General features: G+C 38.0%; 1 protein-coding gene across 1 annotated transcript in view; it reads right to left on the reverse strand.

Annotated features, from left to right (window-relative positions):
* The window catches only part of ANOS1 (anosmin 1), a 124,045-nt gene that overhangs the window by 85,471 nt on the left and 14,248 nt on the right, over positions 1-24,326 (reverse strand). The window contains 1 exon segment of the mRNA XM_079304881.1: positions 14,067-14,114. Coding sequence (XP_079161007.1) covers positions 14,067-14,114 — 48 coding nt within the window.

Genomic DNA, 24,326 nt, shown 5'->3' on the forward strand with positions numbered 1-24,326 from the left:
ATTAGTGCTTAAAAACATTCATGCATATGAATAGTGTTTGCAAATCTATTTTGCTGTTGTTGTAAGAATAAAAATCTTCAAAGCACCACCTATAGATACACCCACTTCTTTACAATAACTACTTTCAAGTGTATTGTAAAGTAAATTTCCATAATGTTGGATCACAAGAATAATGAGGACAAATAAGTCTTTCCCTGAAGATGATGATGACCTACTTACTCATCATTTAAGGAATTAAAGCCCTCAATCTGCAATACTTTCAAACACTTATTAAACCCAGAAAACACGAAAATCTGATGACTTCCCCTACAGATGGATATTCCTTTGAATGAAGTGCATGTTGTGATTTTTTTGCACCACTATTATTAACAACAATAAAGCCATGTCAATTTATTTTTCCTGGTTTCAGTTTATTTCATGGAAGAGGTATAAATTAAAAGGAAAAAATAAGGCAAGAAAGCTACCAAATAAATATCTTAAGAAAAACACTCATTTGTTATTCAGTTGTGTTATTTAACTATAGATTAATTTTAAAATATTCAGTTATGAAACAGAAAGATTTAATTAATCTTTTGAAGAACATAAGCAATTAAAAAGGGATTATTTTCTGTATCATGGCCCCACCAAAAACACAGGTTGCAATTATTATAGGAGTTGGATTTGACACAAGGTGAAACATGACTTTGGATGAGGAAATTGTACAGCAGGAACAGCTAAACTCTAAAGAAACAAAATACTTACGTCACACAGATACCTTCAACGATAAATAGGAAAGGAAAATAGAACACTGAATAATATGAGTAGAATAGATCACCAGTGGAATGATGCTGAAAATACAATGTTTCTTTAAGAAATATTTGCTGAGCCAATGACCTTACAAGGTAGCAAAGACAGGTCTGGTAGTGTCTTTATTGATTTAAATAGTTACTCATCAGCTCTGTTGTCTCAGTGTTTGTTTACAGATACAAATTCTATAATTTCAAAAATCTCACCCAAAAATCTGCAATTTCCTCCCTTGCTCCTGGCCCTTTTGGAGTTTTAGACCTGCCTCCTGGTGAGTGAATAATGATATCCTCAGATATCACTCAACAATATGGTCCAGAAACAAACAAAAGTTAACAAGTGTAGCCAGACTGAGCTCTGCCTGCTGGGTCTGAGCATATCTCCCATGAGCATTCCTGAAAGCAAGCATGGTTAGTTCTCCTCCCAATGAACTGCATGGACCAGGCCAGGGATGTGTTTGATGCTCTGCATTGTGTTCTCAGGCCAAACTGAAAGAATTCCAGATTTAGGAAAAGCAACACATGAGAATCCATGTAATGCTAAAGCCTGATTTAAGTGGACAAAATTTGAAAAAAAATATAAAGTGATAACTACTGTTTAACCAATATTTCGTTGTTTGCTAGTGTTAACAGGGTGGTCATATTCATGTAAAACAAAATTAAGTTGTTCCCTCCTGAAGGCGCTCAAAGTTCAGTGAGTAACAATGCAGCTAAATGTTTCACATAAACCAAAAAATAAAAAATATTTCATTCCTAATATGAAACCACTTTAAAATTTGATTCTTCATTCCTAGCTCTGGAAAAGTTGTACTATTTTTGGAGAGTGCAGTTCAAATCCCAAGTGCCATAACTCAGTTTTCTTTTCCTGTTCACACCCTGATTTATTGTGGCTATTGAAATTTAATGGATCATGGATATAACAATATCATGTCATGAGAAAAATAAACATAGCAAGCTGTATTCTTTATCCAAAGTCAGAGGCTGCAAACTCTGACATTTGTTGGAACCCATGGATTGTACAACTTAAAGCAAGCAGAATATTAGATATATTGGGGAAAACATCCTTGTTCATTACTCAGTCTTCTAGTTCACACTCCAAAGGAAAAAAAAATCCTTTACATAAATAATTACAGCAATCCTCTAACTTCTAAATGCATAAGCTGAAAACACGTACCTGAAACAAGAAATCCATTTTGTACACACATACACCAGCATCAAAACAGTAAAAGGCTGAATAGTTACCTATGTCTGCCATTTCAGTCTAGTGGATCCTGCTGGTATTCCTGCTTCACATCTTTCATATGGATTAAATGCATAATGTCACATTCAGTAAATAAGGCTATGAATTTCCCTTTCACTTCACACAACATGTCCACTTCTTTAAAATGAGGATGCAAATCAACTGTGAATTAATTTACAGGAAGTAGCCTTTAGAACCATTGCAGACTTCAGAAAGTTTATGGTATCAGAAAAAAGGCCCAAATATTTTCCTGTCACTATCTCCATAGTGGGACTTCTATCTGTACAGTTATATGCTGCCACTGCAAACTTAAATTCCTCAGGCCATTGAAATAGCTAAAAATATTTTAAATTACTAAGAGCAGAATGTATGCTTATATTCTATAAGTAGATGTGTATATTATGGAAGACCTATCAGAACCAGTTACCTTTCTGATCTGTTAACCTCAGACTATACACTAAAATGACTTTAAACAGAACTTTTAAAGGAAACTCAATAAGGAGATCTACTTAAAATTCATAGCACAAAATCCAGTCTTTAACACTGCACCCTTTCAGAAGCATTTTTCTCTGTTGTGTATAGAGAGTTATTCTAATATACAGTGCTAAATGTCAATTAACTCTTTAATGTCTGATTAAATATCACAGTTAGGGTTGCAAAATAAAACATGCAATTTCTGTTTAAGGACAGACTATGCTTCTGTGCTCAGACAGCTTTCCAATTCTTTGCAGGCACTCAAAAGGAGAAAACAGTCATAGCTCTCACTTTCAGCTTAATGCTTTCCTTACACTTCAATGAATGTGTGGAGGAAAGGGCACTTGCATCCCTGCCTGTCTGCCTCAAAGTCAGTTGCCTCCCTCTCAGCACAGTAACTCCATCTACCTAAGCACATTTTTATATCTCCTTCAATATTAGAGTAATGGAGAAACTCCAAGAAGGTCACTTGAAAAAGCACAGTCTTAACTTATAGATGGGTATAAAGCTTGTTGAAAGTCAGTATTCCCTACTTCAGTGGGTTTTGAATAATGCCCTGGGTCTAGTCAAGCAAAACTCTTCTTAAAGTCACAGTTAAGAGACAGACATATGTCCCTTTCCAGTGGCTTGAACATATTTTATTACTACATAAAAGGTCAATGCAAGTACATTTTGTCTTTGTCACTTAACTAGAGCTGTATTTGACTTAATTCTGCAATTGTCTCCCACAAGAGGCAAAAAGGACCATACATTTAAACAGACTATTACAGCCTGTTTTGCACTACAAATTAAATAGGTTAATGAAATGTAATATAATAAGATTCTCATCTCAACTGCAAATTTATAAATTTTGTACAGATTCTCTGACTTATTTGAACTATTAAAATTTCCTACTAGTAATTCTGGCAGCTGAGCTTTGGGAACTAAGATTGTATTTGGGAAGTCAAAATCTCAAATACACTTTCAAGTCACATATTTCCCTCTGCATATAGCATGCAAAGTTCTTGAAATATGAAAAAAATATATGTGCAAGCTTTGAGCAAACTGAGTTGTGAGAGACCTGGCAAAACTGAAGATTTTGAAAGATAAATCTGTTGCTTGTTTTCAAGAAGATTTACTGCTAATTCTCCTTAGTCTCAGTAGTAGCATCTGTCTTTACTGTCTGACCAGTGTTACTCCAATGATAATCACCCTTCTGCTAGATGTTACTTAATCAACTGCTTTTTAGACAACAAAAATTTACAGTTGATTAGACTGCATAGCTGCATTGGTATTTCAAAAGTTTCTAGTAAGGGATTATTTCTGTGCTCAAATACCTCTAAATAAAGGATTCTGCAGTCTGAATATCCTTGGATTTTGAAGAGTGTTCACTGAAGCAGATAAAGCTAAGTTAAAGAAGCATTTAGTGCTTCACCATGCCAGCTTCAATAATATTTGTTGTGTTTATATGTGAGCACTCCCATGCACACATTTCTCTCCTTAGCTGCAGTGTAGGTCTCTAGATACCCCACTGTATGCAGATTTAAAGTCTAAAGCCAGCATTTGCTCTTCTGAGAACAGAGCTGAAACTGCTGTGCTATTACTCTCAAAACCAGTGTTAAGTCATTAATGACAATTTCATGTCCTTTCTCTGTGAAAGAGGGTTATTTCATCTTCATCTGGTTTTGCTCATCACTGGCTTGCTTTGCTCAGTAATCAGGAGTTCAAATTTCAAACAGTACAGCGATCAGAATTGAGTACTTCCTTAAAACAGATACAACCGGCCGAAAGAGCAAGCTCCAAGGGACCAAACTTCTGTAAACTCATGCTGAAGATCAATGAGAATCCCAGCAGAATTCCACATTAACAAAAACCTGGGCTACAGGGACATAAAAACAATCTGATCTTTTCCTCCCTATACCTCATAAGGGCTCTGGCAGTCATGGTAATTTTTTAACAAGGGAAAAAAGAAAGTAACATGATTCCAGCCATTTTTAATAGAGATAGAAAGTTATCAGCAGCATCATTCAGAGTGAAGGCCAAGCAAAACACCTTCCATAAAGTCCTAAGGTCTGCTCTTCCAAGGCAAAAAAATTTAAGATGCACAAAACAGTAAGTGGCAAGAGCTGAGGAGCTACAATGAGCATTCTGAAAAGGACATATCCTTTAGGTCGCACAGTATCACACAAAAATAAGTAATAGGGCTAAAGTAAGGTTTTCTTCTAGCAGTAGGTTATTCCAGACCTACAGGTTTACTCACCTATTGAGAATCTAACTGGTAACACAAGTATTAAGACTGGAAGGATAACTGGTATGATCCAATATAACAACAGTAAAGAACATGAACTTACTTCATATCCACTTATTTCATGTTCTAACACAACTGTTTTTACAATACCCCAAAAAACAAAACTTGATATTTACAAATATAGAGCATTACAGAGCACTGCAAATATTGTTTGGATTTCAATTCTGTTTATTTGTCATTTCTCAAGGCCCTTAGGAACAAAGGGATTTTTGTAATCACAACACGCTTACACATTAATGCTTTCATATAAACATAAACACTGAATCACAAAGCTCTTTCTTCTATTTCCCCAAACACAAATATCCAGAAACTTCAGCCACCTTTTATTTATTACCTAGTACAGCTTTAATCATCTAGCCACTATGATTCTCACAGTCCCCTCTACCTTTTTATAGATGAATATTTTAAAAATCAACTAATCCATAAGTACACAAAAAATAAGTATTGCATCTGTCTTATTTCTTATATGCTCATGACGTTTTTATCTATTTAGCAGAGCAATAATCTGATCAAGTCTTATGAACTCTGATTCCATTAAATGGTTTTACCTCAGCTTTTACTAAATTAAACAAAAACAATCTGTCTAGCAGATCAAGAAAAATTTTTATTCATATCATCTTTTTAGACAAAAAAGCAAAACATTCATCATCTCACCCTTTTATGGGCACCATCTAAACCACAGCACCACTGCTAAACTTTACAAAGCTATCCCTATCTTGCTCTAGCTTTATTGTGTAAATAACAGTGGCTCAACACACTTTCCAGCAGAGATGTGAGATTCCTGGCTAAGAAACCTGGAATGTTTCAGCTACTTCAGGCTAATGATCTCTCAAATGCACACTAATATGTTTGATAGAAGTCTCTCAGCATGTGTGCACAGAATGCTTAACATAAGAATAACACTACTGTGGGCAGGGCAAATCGTTGACACCATTTCAGGCTGAGTTAGATGCTGGAGGCACAAATTAAAACTGTGAGCTTTCATTTCGGTGGGCTTTGACAGATGGAAGACTGCATCAAATCTCTAATTGTTTAAACCATTAACTCATCTTTCCACCTGCATTATATCTGGAAAGAACACAGCTGGATGCCTGAAACAATTGCTTGAATACGGAATTCAGGAGTACATATTATTCTAAAAAGACCATAAACTGTATTTTTAGATAGTCATTTGGCTAAACAATTTGTAAATTGTTTATTTTTATTTTCACATTTTCCTCTCAGTTATGAAAACTCAAGATAGCCTTTCAGCCTTCTCACAGAATTAATCAATCAGGGACCACTGCCATGGCCACTGGGAACAAGAAAGTTGTATTGCAATTCACAGTGCGTTATGATGATCCTCATTTATCTCCAGGCCTTGTAAATGCCACAGCACATGCAGCTCTAAATTATGCCTGCTGGTCTCTTGACTTTCAGCTGCCTACAAAAAGAAAACCTCCAGTGTAAGGAGCTGTAAAAAAAATAAATTATGTCTACTTCACAAACTCTCTTGAAATGCCTTTCCCCTTCACTCCCCACCTTAAGGCTAAAATACATTTTTCACTAAGCCAGTATCAATGCAGGACTCTGCCCTTTCATGTTACTCTCAGCAGCAATCAGCCCTGCTGTTTTTATAGGGAAGCACCTGTTATATGCTCAGCACTTCCAAGTACTTGATAAGAACAGCCTTGGAACTGTGGAGTTCACACTGTAAAAACAAACCAGAAGAATGGAGCAAGAACAGCAAAAGCTGTGCATTTACATCCAATTTAGCAAGAATAGCCACTAGAAGGCAACAGGATTTTAAGGACCGGAGCTTTGCAAACGGCAGAAGGCAGGAATCATTTGGGGGTTAGAAAGCATAAGTAGAAAAGAAAAAGAATACATTGGACCAAGAATCTCATTAAGGGGCTGAAGAATCTGCCATATACAGAGAAGGGCAGATATATGGGGCTGATGAGCCTGGAGAAAAGGTTCAGAAGGATCTTACTTATGTTTGTAAATATCCATTGGGATGTAATGGAAAGAAGGCAGCCAGGCTCTTCTCAGTTGTGCCTACGGACTAAACAAGAGGCCATAAGCACAAATCAAAGAACAAGAAGTACAGAAACTCTTTTACTGTGCAGGTAGTCAAACAGTGAAATAGGCTGCCAAGAGAGGTTGTGGTCTTTACATATGGAGATACTCAAAATTCAACTGGATGTGATTCTGGACAACCTGCTCTAGTTAACCCTTCATTAGAAGATCTGAAAGGGTTTTCCTTCCAACCTCAACAATTCACTGATTCTTTGATAGATTTTTAAGCAATAGATGGATGGGCCCACAATGACACTAGTGGAGGAAGAGACAAAATATCACATAAAAATTTTCAGAGGGTAAGTTAAGGAGAGGCAAAAACCCCAATACAGGAATTACGTAAAGATGTGAAATTTAAATCCAACAGCAAAGGTCAAGTCAGTGAAAGAATTCAAAACAGAACATAAAACAGTTTATTGCCATTTTCAAAAGGAGCAAACTTACAGTTGACTCAGTCTTGCAGGTTATTTTCTTAGGCCAGGTTTTGATAGTATTTCACATACCAAGTAGTTCTTATTGGGAGATGCCCCATCCCTGGAAACATTCAAGGTCAGGCTGGATGGCACTGTCAGCAACCAGTCCAGTTGAAGATGACTCTGCTTATTGCAGGGGGATTGGACTAGATGACCTTTTAAGATCCCTTTCAAGCCAAACTATTATATGATTCTAAGTGGATTACATAAAGTTACCAAAGCAAACATGACACATGAAACCAACCCTTCAGCTGTGTGCCCTCAGAGACACATAAGAAAAAAAGTCATACAGTCATTAATGTCTTCTGTATTTCTCCTGAACCCACAAAGTAAACAGCATTTCATTTTTAGAAGCAACATAATGAAAGTGCCAGATAACAATAACTGTACATAGAATGAAAACCATAATAGCATTTTCTACCCTCATGAACATTGGGAATTGCAAGCAAAAAACACATAAACTTAGCTCCAGAAAACACAAACCTAGTAACAACCACATCTAGGCAGAATTCTTCTCTTTCAACACTAAACAACTCCCAGAATTTCTCAGTAATTTCACTGAGAATTATACTTGCAGAAAGAGCTAGAATCTATTCATATTTTATTATGTGACTTTTAATTATAAAATCTTTTAAAAAAAAAAGAAAAATATTCTAAGATCTATCATTTTAACAAGTTACAAACAAGTCTGTTAAAAAGTGTGAATTGGTATCTTTCAACAGCAGTACTAGACATTCTGGTTTAGATACTGCATACTCAACCAACTACTTTACAAACTGACCTATTCTACTCTTCACTCTCTAGCAGCTGCCACTTCATCTAAAAACAGGCTAATATTTTTTCTATACATTTCCATTTAGAGAGAACAGATTCAGTATTTATAAATTATGTACATGGAATCATGTAGCAAAGCTAACTGACTACCTGTGTTGGAAACAAGTTGAATTATGTTTTAGATGAAACTTATACATTACAGACATTACTTCATCCTGTATACAACCTGAACCTTATAATGCCTTTAAATAATTACTTAGGTAACTCAGAGTTTGATATATCATAACAAATATGATTAGTTGGAGGTAAAAAGGAGGAATAAGCCCAAAGTAGGTTATATTTGCCTACCTACAGGCATAACCCATGTCAAAATATTATTTAAAGACAGTCTGAAGATAACAGGCAAGAATATATTTTTTGCAATACTTTGCCAAACACTTAGCTGTGATGAAAGACTTTAGGCCAGATGCATAAGAAAACTAGATCCATCAGTTTCCAGCTTTAACCATCTTTCCCCAACCAGACTATACCTCCACAGAGGCCCTATTTTCAACTCCTCTGCTGAACCAGCTGTTGGCAACAGGAACTGGGGTTTTATGTAGTCATGTATGCAGAAGAAAAGAGGGGAGTGTCTGTCTGGTTCTCTCCCCAGATAAGCTTTTTACACTGTGCTGTCTAGAAATGAATAGAGCTGACTGAGATCCAGGTGCTGGTCCAGCAACTGTGTTAAGAAATACTGAGCCCAGCTCAACCCAGCCCACTTTCTTTTTCAGTCTCTCCACGTTGCAGTTCTATTTCCTCAGGCTGCTGCTTATGAGTCCACCTTTGCATTACTCAGCAAGTCTGACAGGCTGCCAGCCATCCACTGGTAAAAGAAAAATGCTATATTTTAACTTTCATTGCATAGACCAAATCTGAATGGAACCTCAGTACACAAACAATTCTATACCATGTAGTATCAATTCTAATGAGGGTGTCAATGGTAGTGGGAATGTGGAGGGCTGAAGGGTATATGTGTAATGCTTTTACACAAACACATTTTGAATCCATTCCCCTTGTGCTGAAGTAGCAACAGGGTCATAGCTTTCTATCAGCACAGAGGCTTCCAACTCCCCCATGCTGCAAGCACTGGTGTAAAAGCACCTCAGCTGGCCTGCCAGTTATGTTGCCTTCCTAAAGGAACAGCCTTTAATTGCTTTGAGAGAATTCTCTGGTGTTTCCCTGCTGGTTTCTATTACATTGTGAATCTCTGGCTTGTCTCTGTAACACTGCAAGTGCATTCTAATGTGGCCAGCACATTTCAGAGTCATTGGCAAAAGGTTCTCTTGCATGCTGTCCCTTTAACCTTCACTTCTCACTCCACAGCTTGCCAGGCACAAACCTGGCCCACTCCCCCATCACAACTAGTTTAAAGCTCTATCAGTGAAATGGGCCCTTCTGCTTCCCAAGCAGCAACTCTCCTCCCTGAGAAAAGTGAGTCCTTACTGGTACAAGCATGCCTGGTGCTGCATAGATCATTTCATTGTCAAAAAACCCAAAATTTTGGTGGTGATACTAGCCACAGAGCCATGTAGCAATAGACTCAGCCCATGTGTTTCTTCCAGTGTTGCTGCCTTCAACTTGTGCCTTGGATTCCCTTACCAAACACTCCAAGGCCCTGAAGTCCTTTATGATCGTCCTTGGACTACATGTTCCCACTCCATCATCCCCTATGTGGAAAATTAGTAACAACTAGTAGTCTCAGGACCACTCCAGATAAGGAAGTTTCTGGATGGCATCCCTATCCAGGCCCCAGGAAGGCAGCAGATCTTCCTGTGGGCTGGGCCTGACTGGTATATTGGGCCCTTTGTCCCCTTAGAAAAGAATCATCTGCAACTCAATAAGCCTAAGGTCAAACAAAACAATGATCTATGAATGAAGTTAGACAAAGAAATTTAATTTCAAATCTTTTTCCAAAGAAGTTCACAAACTTCATCAATCCCAATGCCAATTTCATCTCAAGAGTGGAAGCCAACCAGTCAATTGTCAAGAATCAAAAAAAGAAAGCCTTCAGCCTGCTTCAGTGCTGTGCCAGTAGACAAGGAGGAATACATGATTGCAATGATTTAGAAACTATTGCAACCAAAAATGACAATTTATTTTATAATCCTATAGTTGTTCAACTATAATAAAGTATTTAACATACTGAAATTACACATGTCAAGACAGGGAAAGCATTCAAGAGCTCTTTTGTGCTTCATCTTGAAAAACAAACTTCTGCAGAGATCTCACTAAATTAAATTTGATTTTAAATAATTGGTGAATATTTTGCTGCTCACAGTCATCTGAGATATTTAACAGACTCACAGAATGGATAAGGCTGGTACCATACTGTGTCAGCTAGTTCAAACTCCCTGCTCCAGCAGGGCCATCCCAGAGCACATTGCACAGGATTGAGTCCAGAAGGTTCTTACGCATCTTCAGTGAGGGAGATTCCTCAACCTCTCAGGGCAACCTGTTCCAGTGCTCAGTGACTGCACAGGAAAGAAGTTCTTGCTCATGTTCAGGTGGAACTTCCTGTGCAGCAGTTTCTGCCCACTGCTTCTTGTCCTTGGCACCACTGAGAAGAGCCCAGGTCTGTCCTCTGAACACCCTTCCTCCACACAGACAGTGAGAGGGGCCCTCATCTGCTTCTCAGCCCCCAGCACACACTGCTGGCTCATGGACAGATGCTTGTCCACCAGCACCCCCAGGTCCTTCTCCACAGAGCTGTTTTCCAGGTCAGCCTCCACCCTGCTTTTGCTGAATTTCAGGCAGTTCTTCCCTGCCCATCTCTCCACCCTTTCTTCTGAAGGGTTGCACAGCACTCTGGGCTATTGGCCACTCATCCCAGCTTTGTGTTGTCACTGAACTTGCTGAGGAGGCATTTGCCTTTCATCCAAGTCACTGATGAACAAGAGAAGCAATACTAGGCCCAGTATTGAACCTTGGAAGATACCACAAGTGACAGGTCCCAGCCAGACCCTTTGCAATTGATTACACCCCTCAGCAATTTGCCAGTCAGTCCTTTTTAATCCATCCAGTCCTTCCTCCTTGACTTTGTTTATGAGGATATTGCAAGAAAGTCTTAAAATCCTTGCTGAAATTGAGGTAGACAATATCCACTGCATTTCCCCATTGAAGCAGGTTAGTTTTTTCTCTGTAGAAGCAACCAGGTTGGCCAAGGACTACTCCTGATAATCTACTCACCATTCACGTGGACAGAGATGGCTTTCAGAGCAAGGCACTCCACCACTTTTACAGAGATTGAGATGAGGCTAAGTAGTTGATAAGTTCCTTAGGTCTTTCTCCTTACCTCTTCTGAAGGCTGAGGTGACATTTGTTTTCTTCTAGACCTCAGGCAGCTCCCCTGATTGCCACAACCTTTCAAAGGTGATTGTGGTTGGCCTACTTATGGTGTTCACCAGGTCTCTCAGCATTTGTGGGTGCATCCCATCAGAGCCTCATGGACTCATGGATACCAAGGTGTTCTCTAACCCAATCCCCCCTGACCAAGGGGAAGTCTTCCTTATAACACTCCTTTACCCAGGTCTCCTGTGTCAGAGATTCCTGAAGGCTGGTTGTCAGTGAAATCTGATGCAAGGAAGGTGTTCAGCAATTCCGCCTTCTCCTAGTCCTCTGTTACCACAGACCCCATTCCATTAATCCAGATGTATGTTGGCCTTCCATGCCTCATTTCTAATCACTCTGACACTTCTCTACATTCATTCCAAGTGGCCTGACCCTACTTCCATCTCCTGTGTATCCCCTACTACACTGGAGAAATGAAGAGAGTTCCTTATTCATCCAGACAGATCTCTTGCCCACTTTCTTGTTCACTGGGACACATCGTTCTTGAGCCTTGCAGAGTGATCCTTATGAACAACTAGCTCTCCTGGACCCCTCTTCCCCACAGGATCTGTAACCACAGGATTCTTCCAAGAAGACCCCTAAAGAGGGTAAAGCTTGTTCTCCACAAGTCCATGCTTACTATCTTGCTTGCTGCCCTGCTTCCTTCTTACCCAATACTGAATTCCACATCTCGTGGTCATTGCAGCCAAGGCTGCCCCAATCTTTGTATCTCCAACAATGCCTTTCATTAGTTGCTAGTTGTAGTAAGATTGAGCAGCACACAATTCCTTGTGGAATCCTCCACTACCTGTCACACTTATATAAATTTCCACTGAAGTGCTGAGAAGCAGTGAAAGGAATTTGCATTTTGAAAAGCTTAACAGAATTCCCTGCATCACTTTGAAAATTTCAGCTAGCTAAAGCAATTGTTTAACTTAGCATTGCAAAACACAGAATATCAAAGTTATCCAAAGACAACATTATGGTTAAGTTCAACTCTGCTAATAATTTGGCCAAGCTTATATTTATTTATTTTCTAAACATGGCAAAGCTGCTTTCTTAAGGAAAATACATTATCTTCCTAAGAAAGAATGAAAAACAGGGTAACATGACTGCAAAGCACATGCTAAGTAATTTTAAACTTAAACCATCACTGTTTTGTAATACAATATAATATAAATTTATAGCATGCTTACATTGGTTTCAAGATACTGATTCAATTTTAAGATAAAATTCATGTCAGCTTATATGCACCTAATGTAGATTCTATAAACTTGGGGGTAACTCAGATATTCCTACAACTTTTTCTCTTCTTTAAAACCTGGACTACTTTTCTAGTATGTTGTTGGGCAGACAAACCATTAGAAAATCTTTCAGATGACTTACTACAGCAGCCTTCACAACTAAATTTTTAAAAAATTGTAGCAGGATCACTGCGGAACAAGGCCCTCATGCTTTTCTGCAAAGCCAATTCAGTTATCATGAAATACATCCTTTGTACAACTATTTGGGGATTTGAAGAAGAATTTTAAGAACAATAAGATTTCACTGCAGAAGTGAAATCCTTAGCAGCGTCTCACAGCTAATAGGAAATGTTCCATTCTTATATTGACACTGTTATACCCTGGATTTTAATACTGATAAAAGCAATTAACTTTGTTTTATTTACCTGCAACAGAACAATAAAAAATTGGCCCATTTCCAATCCCTTTTATGTTAACAGAAGCTAAATCAGCAAATGTGTAATCTCATTCTTTAAATGTATACAAGAAATCAACATGTGTTAAAATCAAGGGTTAGCATCAGCATTTTACATCAATTGCATTATTGAAATAGTACAGAACAATGCTACTTAGATTTAATTCCATTTTCAGTACAACATTCATGAATAAAGAATAATTATTGAAGTTAAAAGGCCTAAATCATGGTAGAAATACATTTTTAGGATGTTTAGGCAGATTTTCAATGAATGCAGCTTCCATTATGTTTATGAAAAGTCAGCAACAAATGTGCAATTCCACTTGATCCACTAAAGCTCCCAAATCACTGCTTCCATCCAGGCACCATAGAAAGAGCCTTGCAAAGGAGAATCAGTTAACAATAAGCTCACTTACTCTTTAGGCTTTCAAGGTTTAAGTGCTAGAATGGGAAAGGGGCATCAGTAGAGCCACTGGGATTTGTGTCAAGAATACTTTCAAAGAAACTCAGGTTCAAGATAAAAATTAAACTGAATGAAATGTTGAATGTTGAAATACCCTGGTGCTGTTGGAGGAAGACTTTTAAGTTATTGACAGTATTACTCTGTTCTAACCAAAAATACTGAAAATAACACAAATGAGATACCAGTTCCCAGCCAGTGTAAACTTTCTTAAAATGACGGTTATGTTGGTTTAACTACACTTGATATGTATCCTCCAACATGGTTCCTTCGTCCTGAAAGAGTAAATCACTTGATTTTAGTTTTTTATATTTTATTACAAGTTGAGGTTTCCAAATAAAATATAAACAGACACTTTTGAAAACAGGCTAAGAAGAAAAGCACAGTCTACACACAAGAGACTGAAAGCAGATAGGTAACACAAATGAGAGAGGAAAAAAATAGGACTTACCTTTGAACACTGTTTATGATTCTGGCACCAAGCAAGCGACCCATTGTTCTGAAAAACAAAGGAAATGTACATGAACATTAATACTTCTTTCAAGCTATACATATTCATCCTAACATATTTAAATGGAATACACCATCCAGTTTTGCTTGGACAATAATGATGTACCACAATGTAATTACCAATCCTGACTCCTAGTCCCTTTAGTGGAGTTGAAAACCCACACAAGTGTAAAGTGAACATAAAAAAGTTAGGAAAGCACTTCAGCAGACAAGTTTGGTGGAAAACTCACCAAAATAATCTTCTAGTTCATCTTTGTAAACACTTGATGTCTAGAATTGCTTAGTAGACAAAAGGTAACACTTGCATTTAAGAATTTGATATATATTACCAGTGATTCATGAAAAGTCCATTAGTTGCATTTCAATACTGTACAACACTTAAAATAAATTGTCAAGCAAAGATAATGAACAACCTTTAAGTAAATGGAAAATTCCATTAAATGCAACATGAGTTTCCCAAAAGTCACCTGTGCCACTTTTATTTTATATTTTTGATAAAAAAGGGCATTTCCAAGATAGGCAAACAGTATAGCTCTGATTTATCCTGACTGCAGTAAAACAACCAATACTGTATAACATGCAAAATAATAATTTAAGCTAAAGGAAAATATGATGAGAAGTATGAAACTGGCACAGGGACAAACAAGAACTTGTTGTTCTTCTAGAGATGCTTCTGAAGCCCAATTTTGGAAACAGTATTTCCTGATTAAAAAAACCCACAGCTCAGAAGTGTATGTGGTGTTAAAAGACTAAACAAAATATCTATTTACTTTCTGTAGAGTGGAAGAGTGAAACAACATCAGGAAGACCTAAATAACTGAACATGAGAAATGGGGTACAAACTCTGCAACACATCCTAGGCTGGCATACTTAGGGCGTTATACGCATGTACTTCTTTCATCATTTACACATCCATACCTGGCAAACAGAATGGATGAAGATTATGGTAAATTCCTTGTTGAGAATTGGACTAAAATTTTCAGTCTATGAGGGAGCAAAAGGACACCCTTTCATAAGAATTAGGCAAGGTATTCCTCCAGGGAATGTGACTGCAGTATACTCTACTGTTGGCACCAGCTAGAGATCTGGAAATCAGTTTCCAAGAGGAGGAATTCAGGTAGGCCAGAATGTCACAATGCTAAGTACTAATATAGCAGCAGTATACCTTTTTTTCCTTTCTCCTTTTTTTTTTTTCCTTTTTTTTTTTTTTTTTATTAAAGAGCAATGAAAACAATGGAATAATATACATATGTTACAAATTGCTTACATACAGCATCAAGGCATTTTCTGCTCCTCACCTTATCCCACCAGAGAGGGCTGGGGGTGCCCAAGGAGTTGGAAGGGGACACAGCTGTGACAGATGATCCCAAGATTCCATATAAATGCTATCATACTCAACATAAAATGCCGAGGGGAAGAGGAGGAAGGGATGGATATTTGGACTGATGGTGTTTGTCTTCCCAAATCACCACTACGCATGACAAAGAGCATGGCTGAACATCTGGGAAAAAGTGAAATAGCTCCTTTCTTTGTTTGTGTGCATGGCTTTTGCTTTACCTATTAAACAGTCTTTATCACAACCCATGAGGTTTTTCTACCTTTACTGTTCTGATACTCTTCCCAGTCCCACTCACAGATCAATTGAGTGAGCACATGTCAAGTTAGTTGCCAGCTGGCTTTTAACAACAATACATAACTTTTTATGGATAAAATTCACACAGATAAAGCAAAATTGTCTGTCTATGAGTCTCTGTCAAAGTACAATTCAGAAGGAGGAACAGATACATTAGAATGGAGACAATCACAATAGTTTTTCAAAACTGTAGCATTGTGTTCTGATCTCAGCAAAGTTTGTAAGCTTGAATACAGTGATTTGCTACCACAACTATGAAGCCTATGCTTTGAAGCCACAACACTGTCCATGAATGTTTAAAAAGATCATGTCTGTGCATGTCTTCATACAAGTGTATAGTCACATGTTCACAAAAGCTGCCAAGATGTGGCCAGCAGGTCAAGGGAAGTGATCATCCTCCTTTAATGTCCTCTCCCAAGCCACACATGGAGAACTGAATGCATTTCTGGGATGCTCAGGACAAGAAAGCAAGGACCTGTTGGAGCAGGTCCAGAAAATGGCCACGGAAATGATCTGAGGACCAGAACCTTTCAATAAAGGCTGAGACACTTGGAGTGCTCAGCCTGGAGAAGAGAATGCTCCAGGAGAGACCTTATTGCAGACTTTCATTATATAAAGGGGGCTTAAAAGAAAGACAAAGACCAAGGTGTGTAGTGACAGAACAAAGGGCAACAGATGAAAACTGAGAGAGGGTAAATTTAGATTGGATCTAGGGAAGAAACTTTCGTGACATACTGGAACAGGTTGCCCAGAGAATGGTGGATGCTCCATCACTAGAACTGTTCAATGATCAACATGATCTCATGGAAGATTCCAGGGAAGAAGGATGGATTAGACTACCTTTAATGATGCCTTCCAACTTTCATCATTTTGGAAGTGACTTCAACCATTTACATAATCAGAATCACTAAATTCACCATCAGAATGGCTTGGCTTTCACCACAACTCTCAATCTGAACTTCAGAAAATTCATATCTGTCTTTTTTTTCATATGAGCTGAAATGCGAACAATTTCTACTCCTGTATTACCAAGCTAGCTTTGGGGATAATTAATATAAAGACATATGCACTCTTTTTCACTTCTTTCCACTTATCTGCACTTATTCAGGAGCGTTTTAAAACAATCAGTTCATATTATTTAATTTCAATATTTTAGGAAATTAAAGCAGATTACAATGCAATACCACTTGATTTTATAATACCATATTCATCTGTCATTACTGTAAAATTTAGCTAAAACTGAGATTCGCTTGCATAAGATTAGCTAACTATGAGCACCATCTCAGGGCCAACCCCTTTGAAAAGAGACATAAATAAAAGAAATAAAACTTTAGAACAGTTGTAAATAACATAAGCTAGTGGGAATTCTTTAGTATTACTCTCAATGCTGTATTAGGATTTATTATTTCCATTTACAAATCTAGCCAGCAGCAATGTTAAAACAACATTTTATGTGCTAGTTTCAATTTATCCCCCTTTCTTCTTCACATAAAATGTGACAGAAGTAGCTGATTGCAATAACAGATCAGTAGTAGCTCACCACTTTGTTTCAGTTATGCTGCTACTTTCCACTGAACTAGAAAAAAGCATTTCTGCTTTTAAATTGCATCTGTTACTTGAGACAACAAAGCCATAAATGCCCAGATGTGTGGTTCCCCTACTTGATAATTTCAGCATCTACAACTGTTTTCATTTCTCTACTGAAAACTTAGTACTTGAGTTAAAAAGGAAGCCTATCAGAATGTGAAAATACTGTTTAGCAATTTTAACTTCATACAAACTAACATGATGTGAATTATCTTTCATTATATAAGGAAAAACAAATTCTACCAGTTTCCTTTGAACAGCAAGGTACCAGAGCAAGCACAAACACTAAATGAAGGCTCTCCTCCACTCTGCATCTTAACACATGGTTAATCACAAACATTCAGCTGTGATTATTGCTCCTGCCAGTGTACCTGGCAGAAACCATAATTTCAAATAATCAGAAATTTGTGTGTTATCTGTAGCATTTTACATGCCCCCACAATCCATTGTCAGTTCCCTCATGTGTGCTTTTCTTCAAACCCAATTCTGACTTGACTTATGCTGGTGAGTTTTGACTTAGCCTTTAGCGGCATCTTCAATCTGCAGTGCAGAAATGGCCACAAGGAAGAGTTAAATGCCATTTTTCCTACCCATTCATAACCCTTGCACAGCATTGATGGAACCCTCAAGCCTGGGAGTTTTGAACTTTCTGTGCTATTAGACACTGACCCCCAACAGAGCACTGTTTTTGACCTGAGACCTTGGAGAAGGCTCCCAAAATTGAGTGATGGAGTTAGAATCACTGGTGTGTAGTTTGAATAGAAGTGTGCAATATCACAGGGCGAAGGGTTTGGAATTTGGGGTTTTAGAATATAGTAATAGGCATGGAGCAAGATAAAGGTTTTGGGACATTGGTTTCTTCTTCCTTCTTGCTCCTTCTCCTTGGTTTTAGGTAGTATTTTTTGGTTGGATAGAAAGTGCCACAGTGTGTAACAGGTGCTTGGTCATTGGGTCAAAAGTGTAAGTAATACAGGTGTTAGTTTTTAATTGCACTGTTTGGCTTTAAAAGACCTTGTAACAAGTGAGATAGAGATCCATTTTTTCACTTTTAGCTTGTTGGCTGGAAGTGCTGTAGCACTCACTGTACTATAGATAAGAATAAATAAACAACTGAGTCCAAACATGAAACTGTCTCTTGTGCTTTGATTCCAACTCTGACTGAAGGCAGAAGAAAAAAGAAGATAAGCACTAATACACTGTATCTTCAGGACAACCTTGAAGCATTCTAATCTGCATGCTGAAGAGAGCAAGCTGCACTCAACAGGGTGAACTCCAAGGATCCCATCTTCTCAGGCCTGACACATGACATGAAAGGTGTCAGGCACAGGAAACTAAAGCAGTCTCCAACAGCACATAGGAGATGGATTAGAGGACCTCAGGTCATCACCTGAGCCCCACACACTTTCAACCTGCCAGGAAGGAAACCGTGGGCAAACTTCAAGAATCACAACTTCAAAGAGCAGGGCTGCTTGACATGTACGAGAAAAAGAGCTTACAACAGCAGAAACCGAAGGGGGGAGGGAAACTAAAACAAAACAATAGTAAATATTACAAGATTCACAGGATTGCAAAGATCACATTACAAGATTCGTTTCAGCAAGTATTTGTGCACACTTGCTTTCCCCTTGTAAACCACAAAGGTCCTAACAGTTAAGACAAACATGTATACTCTATGCCTTGAAAAAAGGAAAGCTGTGCAGCATATCTTGTAAGGGAAAAAAAACCACATAGAGAAGCAAGGAAAAAAAAAAACAACAATCTTCTATCTACAGTGCGCCCCATGGGTAAGAAAAAAGTTAATAACATTCACAAGCAAGTACAAACTGGTCTTTAATTGGAGAAAAAAAAAAGGCATAAAATTACTTAATTTGCATCTCTGTCCATACTTATGTTAGGAGATACAACCCTTTTTTTAAAATGCCAGAGATGAGCTATGAAAATTAACTAGCCACTTAATCTGCTATGACAGTAGCTGTATACCTATTATCAGTTTTGGAAGCCTCTTCTCCCCTGCCCAATCTCCAATCCATATTTGTGTGAAACCACTGTCTCTCAGAAGTGGCCTCTCCTGATGACCTCACTGATTCATTCAAAATGACAAAAAAGCATAGAAATAAACCTTTCAAATAACAGTACCCGCTGAAGTAAAACAGAACATTTGAGTAGACAGATCAATAACTGCTGCAATGATGGATAAAAAGAAAAACTCCCAATATACATTTTCCTTACCCTTTCAAAAATCTCAACAGCATGAAATTAAAAGTAACAGTAAAGTATATCTTGTGTTTGACATGCATTTCCTGGCTGCATGTTCACTATGACACAAATTAATGCAGGGACTTATCTATGGCAGTGCTGTGTCCCCAGACCCAGTTCTGAAATGTGGAACTAAGGGGCAAAATGGAATCAACAAATTCAAACTAGGCTTCCCAGCTCCCAAAATACAAAAGTGTGCACCTAGCAATGAATTTCAGGAAAGCCTGTACGCTTAGTGGGGAGAGATGTCAAAACCAACAGATAGGATATGCCAAATAAAAATTTATTTCTCAATGCTCTTCTGTCAAGAGTAAACACAAACTTGTAATAAATGCATGGGCAGGGGAACCAGACTACCACCTCTCCTGGGCTCTGGTATTTAGTTAACCTTTTGCATATAAATAACTGGAACATATTTTTCTTTGAAAATAAGGCAGGAAAATGAAAAGCGGATACCCTATTATACAACACTATGAACACTTGCCCCACAAGTCTTTCACCAAGTTACAGCAAATTTAAGCCCTCATGCATTTTGAGATGACTCAGCAACAGGCTAGAGTGAAGACTAAAACCTGGCCAGTGAAACCAAAACACTCTGTAGGAGAAACATGGGGCTGGAGGTGGTGAAGGGGAAAGTTAAAGCTCAATAGTGAAGTCCACCTCAGAAACAAGACTGGCTCTTTCAAAGACAACTTATGCAAACACGTTTTTAGCATTGTTTCTGCTACATGCTTGTCCACTGTAAGTCAAGTTTGATGACCATCCACTGGAGAAGCCATGGACAGAAGAACAGTATGAGATGAAAACATCCATAAAATACAACAAAATAGCAGGAATTTTCTGGTTCCTTGGCTTCCATTCAGAAAAGAAAGGAAGGAAATACAAGCAACTGAAATTAGTATATTTTGCTCTTTATATAGTTTCTGATTTCACTGTATATTATATTTTAAGGAAGTAATTAATTAGTAAGGGATTTCTGTTGCCTTATAATGGTACTAATAAAAATGAAACTGAAAAAAGCCAGCATCAACAAATAATACATTGAATGTTACTGTGTAGCTTTGAGCCATTCCCATCTGTCCTGTCAGTAGATCCTAGGAAGAAGAGATCAGCATCTTCCTCTCCACTTCCCCTTTTCATATAGAGAGCAATGAGGTCACCCTTCAGCCTCCTCCTCCCCAAACTAGACAAACCCAAAGACCTCAGCCACACTTCTCAGGACATGCCTTCCAGCCCTGCCACCAGCTTTGTTGCCCTCCTCTGGGTGCACTCAAGAATTTTCACATCATTATTAAATTGTGGGGCCCAGAACTGTGCACAGCACTACAGGTGAAGCTACACCAACAATGAATACAATGAGATAATCACCATTTTGAGCAGCTGGTGGTGGTGTGCTTGGTGCACACCAGGATGGGTTTTCCCTCTTGGCTGCTAGAGCATCCTATTGATTCCCATTCAGCCTGATGCTGACCATCTTTTCTGCAGGGCTGCTCTTCAACTCCTCCTCTGCCAGTTTATTCTTGTGCCCAGCATCATGCAGAATCCAACATCTTTTACTTGGTAAATTTCATCCCATTAAACACTGCCCAGTGCTCTAACCTATCTAGATCCCTATGCAAGGCCTTTCATTCCTCAAGAGTCACCAGCACCTCCCAATTTGATATCATCAGCAAACCTGCACTAATGGTGCATTCACCTGCTGCCTCCAGAGCACTGATAATGTGTGGAACAGAGCTGGCTCTAGAACTGAACCCCAAAGAACACCACAGATGACCAGACACCAGCCAGATGTGGCTTTGTTCACTAAAACCCTTTAATCCCTGACCTTCAGCCAGTCTCCCAGCACACCAAGAACCCACCCATCCCACAGCTGCCCTTGGCACTCCCTGACCCTGGGTCATTCTTGCCATGCCTGAGGCTGTTGATGACCCTGTCACCAGCACCCAGCTCTGCCCACCCCATGCCAGCCCCCTTGGGGCTGCTCCTCAGAGAGGCCATAGTCTGAAGTGAGGTCACCCCCAGCCCCAGGCTTTCCATGCCCCAGGAGCCAGCCCATGCTGACAGCACAAGACTGTGCTTTAAGGTCTAGAATAACATCTTCATTTATTCCTGATATATAAGCAATGTCCTTAGAATTTATTCTAGTCAGCAAAAGCACAAAGCAAACTTTCAACACCAAAACCAAAGATCAACCCAAACAACAGAAAACAAAAAGCATATAAAAACATGTAAAACCTAACAGAACAAAACAATACTGCACAGAACTCCAATGTGAGAAAAGGTAGAAAAATCAAACAGCACTCGGCATACATTAGCCACACTGTTTAATATGTTATTATAGATAATTTTATGACTGTGTTACATAAACACATGTAGAAATTCAGCATTAAGCTTGACTATGTACATATAATTCCTCTGCCATCTTATAACAACATACAACTTCTAAAAAAAATTAATAATTTTAAACAAAAACCAAACCAAACCAAAAAAAAAAAAAGAAAAAAAAACCCCAAACAAATATTACAAACACCACACCAAGCAAGGGTATCCTAAAAAAAGAAGCTGAGGGCAAGAACACGTTTTGGAACAAACACCTGAAGTTATTTTGTTACTGTAACTAACACTGTGAGCCCTCACAACCAAATCAAATGTACAACCTCCCTTAGATAAAGCCATTTTTATACCACAGATGTTTAAACCATAGAAAAGTCAATGCTGGTTACTGGTTAACCCAAAGTAATTAAGTTAAAGAGACGACTGAATGTAAGAAATAGTTATAAAACTGATCAGCCTAAAAATTCATTCTCTGATATAACTGCAAATATAAACCAAAATTCAATTATTGTGGGTCACACTGTGACTCACACTGCCATCTAATTTTAAACATCTGGATTTAACACCAGAAAATGTTTATCACAAATAACTTTTAGAAAGTCTTAGGTTTTCTTTTGGATTTATGCTGACATTGCCATCATCTGTAATGTGCTAGCTCCTATCAACAATATGGTGGCTCTTCCTGTAGATGAATGGTCACAACCAGAGCTATATTGGCCTTGACTTTGTATGAACTGGTTAGGGAATATCAGAGCAAAGTTTATCTTTATTGCTGTTACAGACCAAAACATTGAAAGCCACAACTTCATATAAACCAAAAACAGGAAAAAAAAATAGACCAGAGTAATTAAAAAGCAAATTAAGTAAAATCAGGAACCATCACCTAAATCATGAAACACAACACTATTTTTTCTCTGGCTGTCATCATTAGTAGGTTACTAGAAAGATGATCATCAAAACCCAAGGGCCATTACCAGTGAAACAGCAAAAGATCAGTAGTTTTGACAATAGAGTATGTATTGCTTGGATTAAATTTGCATCTTTAAGTATGGGACACCTTTCCTCTTTTTAGAGCACTGTCTTCTCAAATGCACAGAAAAATTACTAGATAAACACAAGCTGTAAAAACAAATGAGCCACAGGAATCCTTGTGTCCCCACACACTTGTGAGTTATGACTGCCTTCTTGTGGTTTCACAGACTTCACTCTGACCACTTCTAAGACTGGTCTCAACTGAGGTCTTACTCTATTTAGCAGAAGTTTTTACCAATCTGTAAAAGAATCCAGAGGAAATAAACTTCACCTCTACATGCAGCAGGAGGAATTCCATACACTGACACTAACTTGAAAATATTAAAAGTTATATATTGAATCTCAAAGTATATTTGGGCCAACTTTCAAACACATTTTTTGGGATGAAATAACCCAGTTGAAGTGAACAGAAACCAGTCTAATGGCATTAATATGGGAAGCAAAAGACAGCTTATCAACTACTTCTTTGCAATCTCCATTTCAAAATCCCCACCCTTTCAAAATGCTAATACACCTCTTATGCTGTGTCAAACTAGATTTGCTATACATTTGAAATAATGAGATAATAGAAGTATATGCTGGTTCAAGGATGTGACAGCAGTGTAGCCTTGGGAAATTAACATTAAAAAGAACAAAATGCATTCTAAAAACATAATGCTTACTGATGTAAAATACAATATAAATGTAGACATATACAACCTACTTTGTATGTGAAAAAAATACAAATGGTTCACAATATACTGTAGAATTCAATGTTTCAGAAATATTAAAACACTAATGCATAGGTGCATCTCAAACATTTCTAGTATTTCTCAACCACACAAGAGTAGTAATTCAGTACTTCCTATCAAACTAAATTTTCCTCAAAAGCCACACTGTTTCACAGCCAGTCAGGGCAGCGTTCCTTTCGGGATTTGTAAAATGCTTAAGGTTCTGTTGTCTCACATCCTTAAGAAACTAACCCCAAAAACACAAAAGAATAACAACCACGCATTTTTATATAAACTAAAATGTCCATTACAAGTAGTCTAACTATAAACTACACAAACAAGGATTAGTCCATGCATGTTGCATTGTCATGGAGTAATTTTTGATTACAAAGACTTCTAATTATTGTACAGAAATACTGTTCTGCATACTGACCATGTGATGTTTCACTGTATTTTCTCCTGTTCTCTTCTGGCATGTATGAGAGGGACATCATTATACACTACACTTGTAACTTTGGCAACAGTATGGGTACACACATGTCCTTCAAACTTAGCAGCTCTTCAATAGCCATGTTACTATGACTCAGTGAGGTACCATCAAATTGCATGGTCACATTCTTGGGCTTAACATACTATGTATTTCCAATAC

The sequence above is a fragment of the Erithacus rubecula genome (assembly GCF_903797595.1).
Source record: "Erithacus rubecula genome assembly, chromosome: 1".
NCBI lineage: Eukaryota > Metazoa > Chordata > Aves > Passeriformes > Muscicapidae > Erithacus > Erithacus rubecula.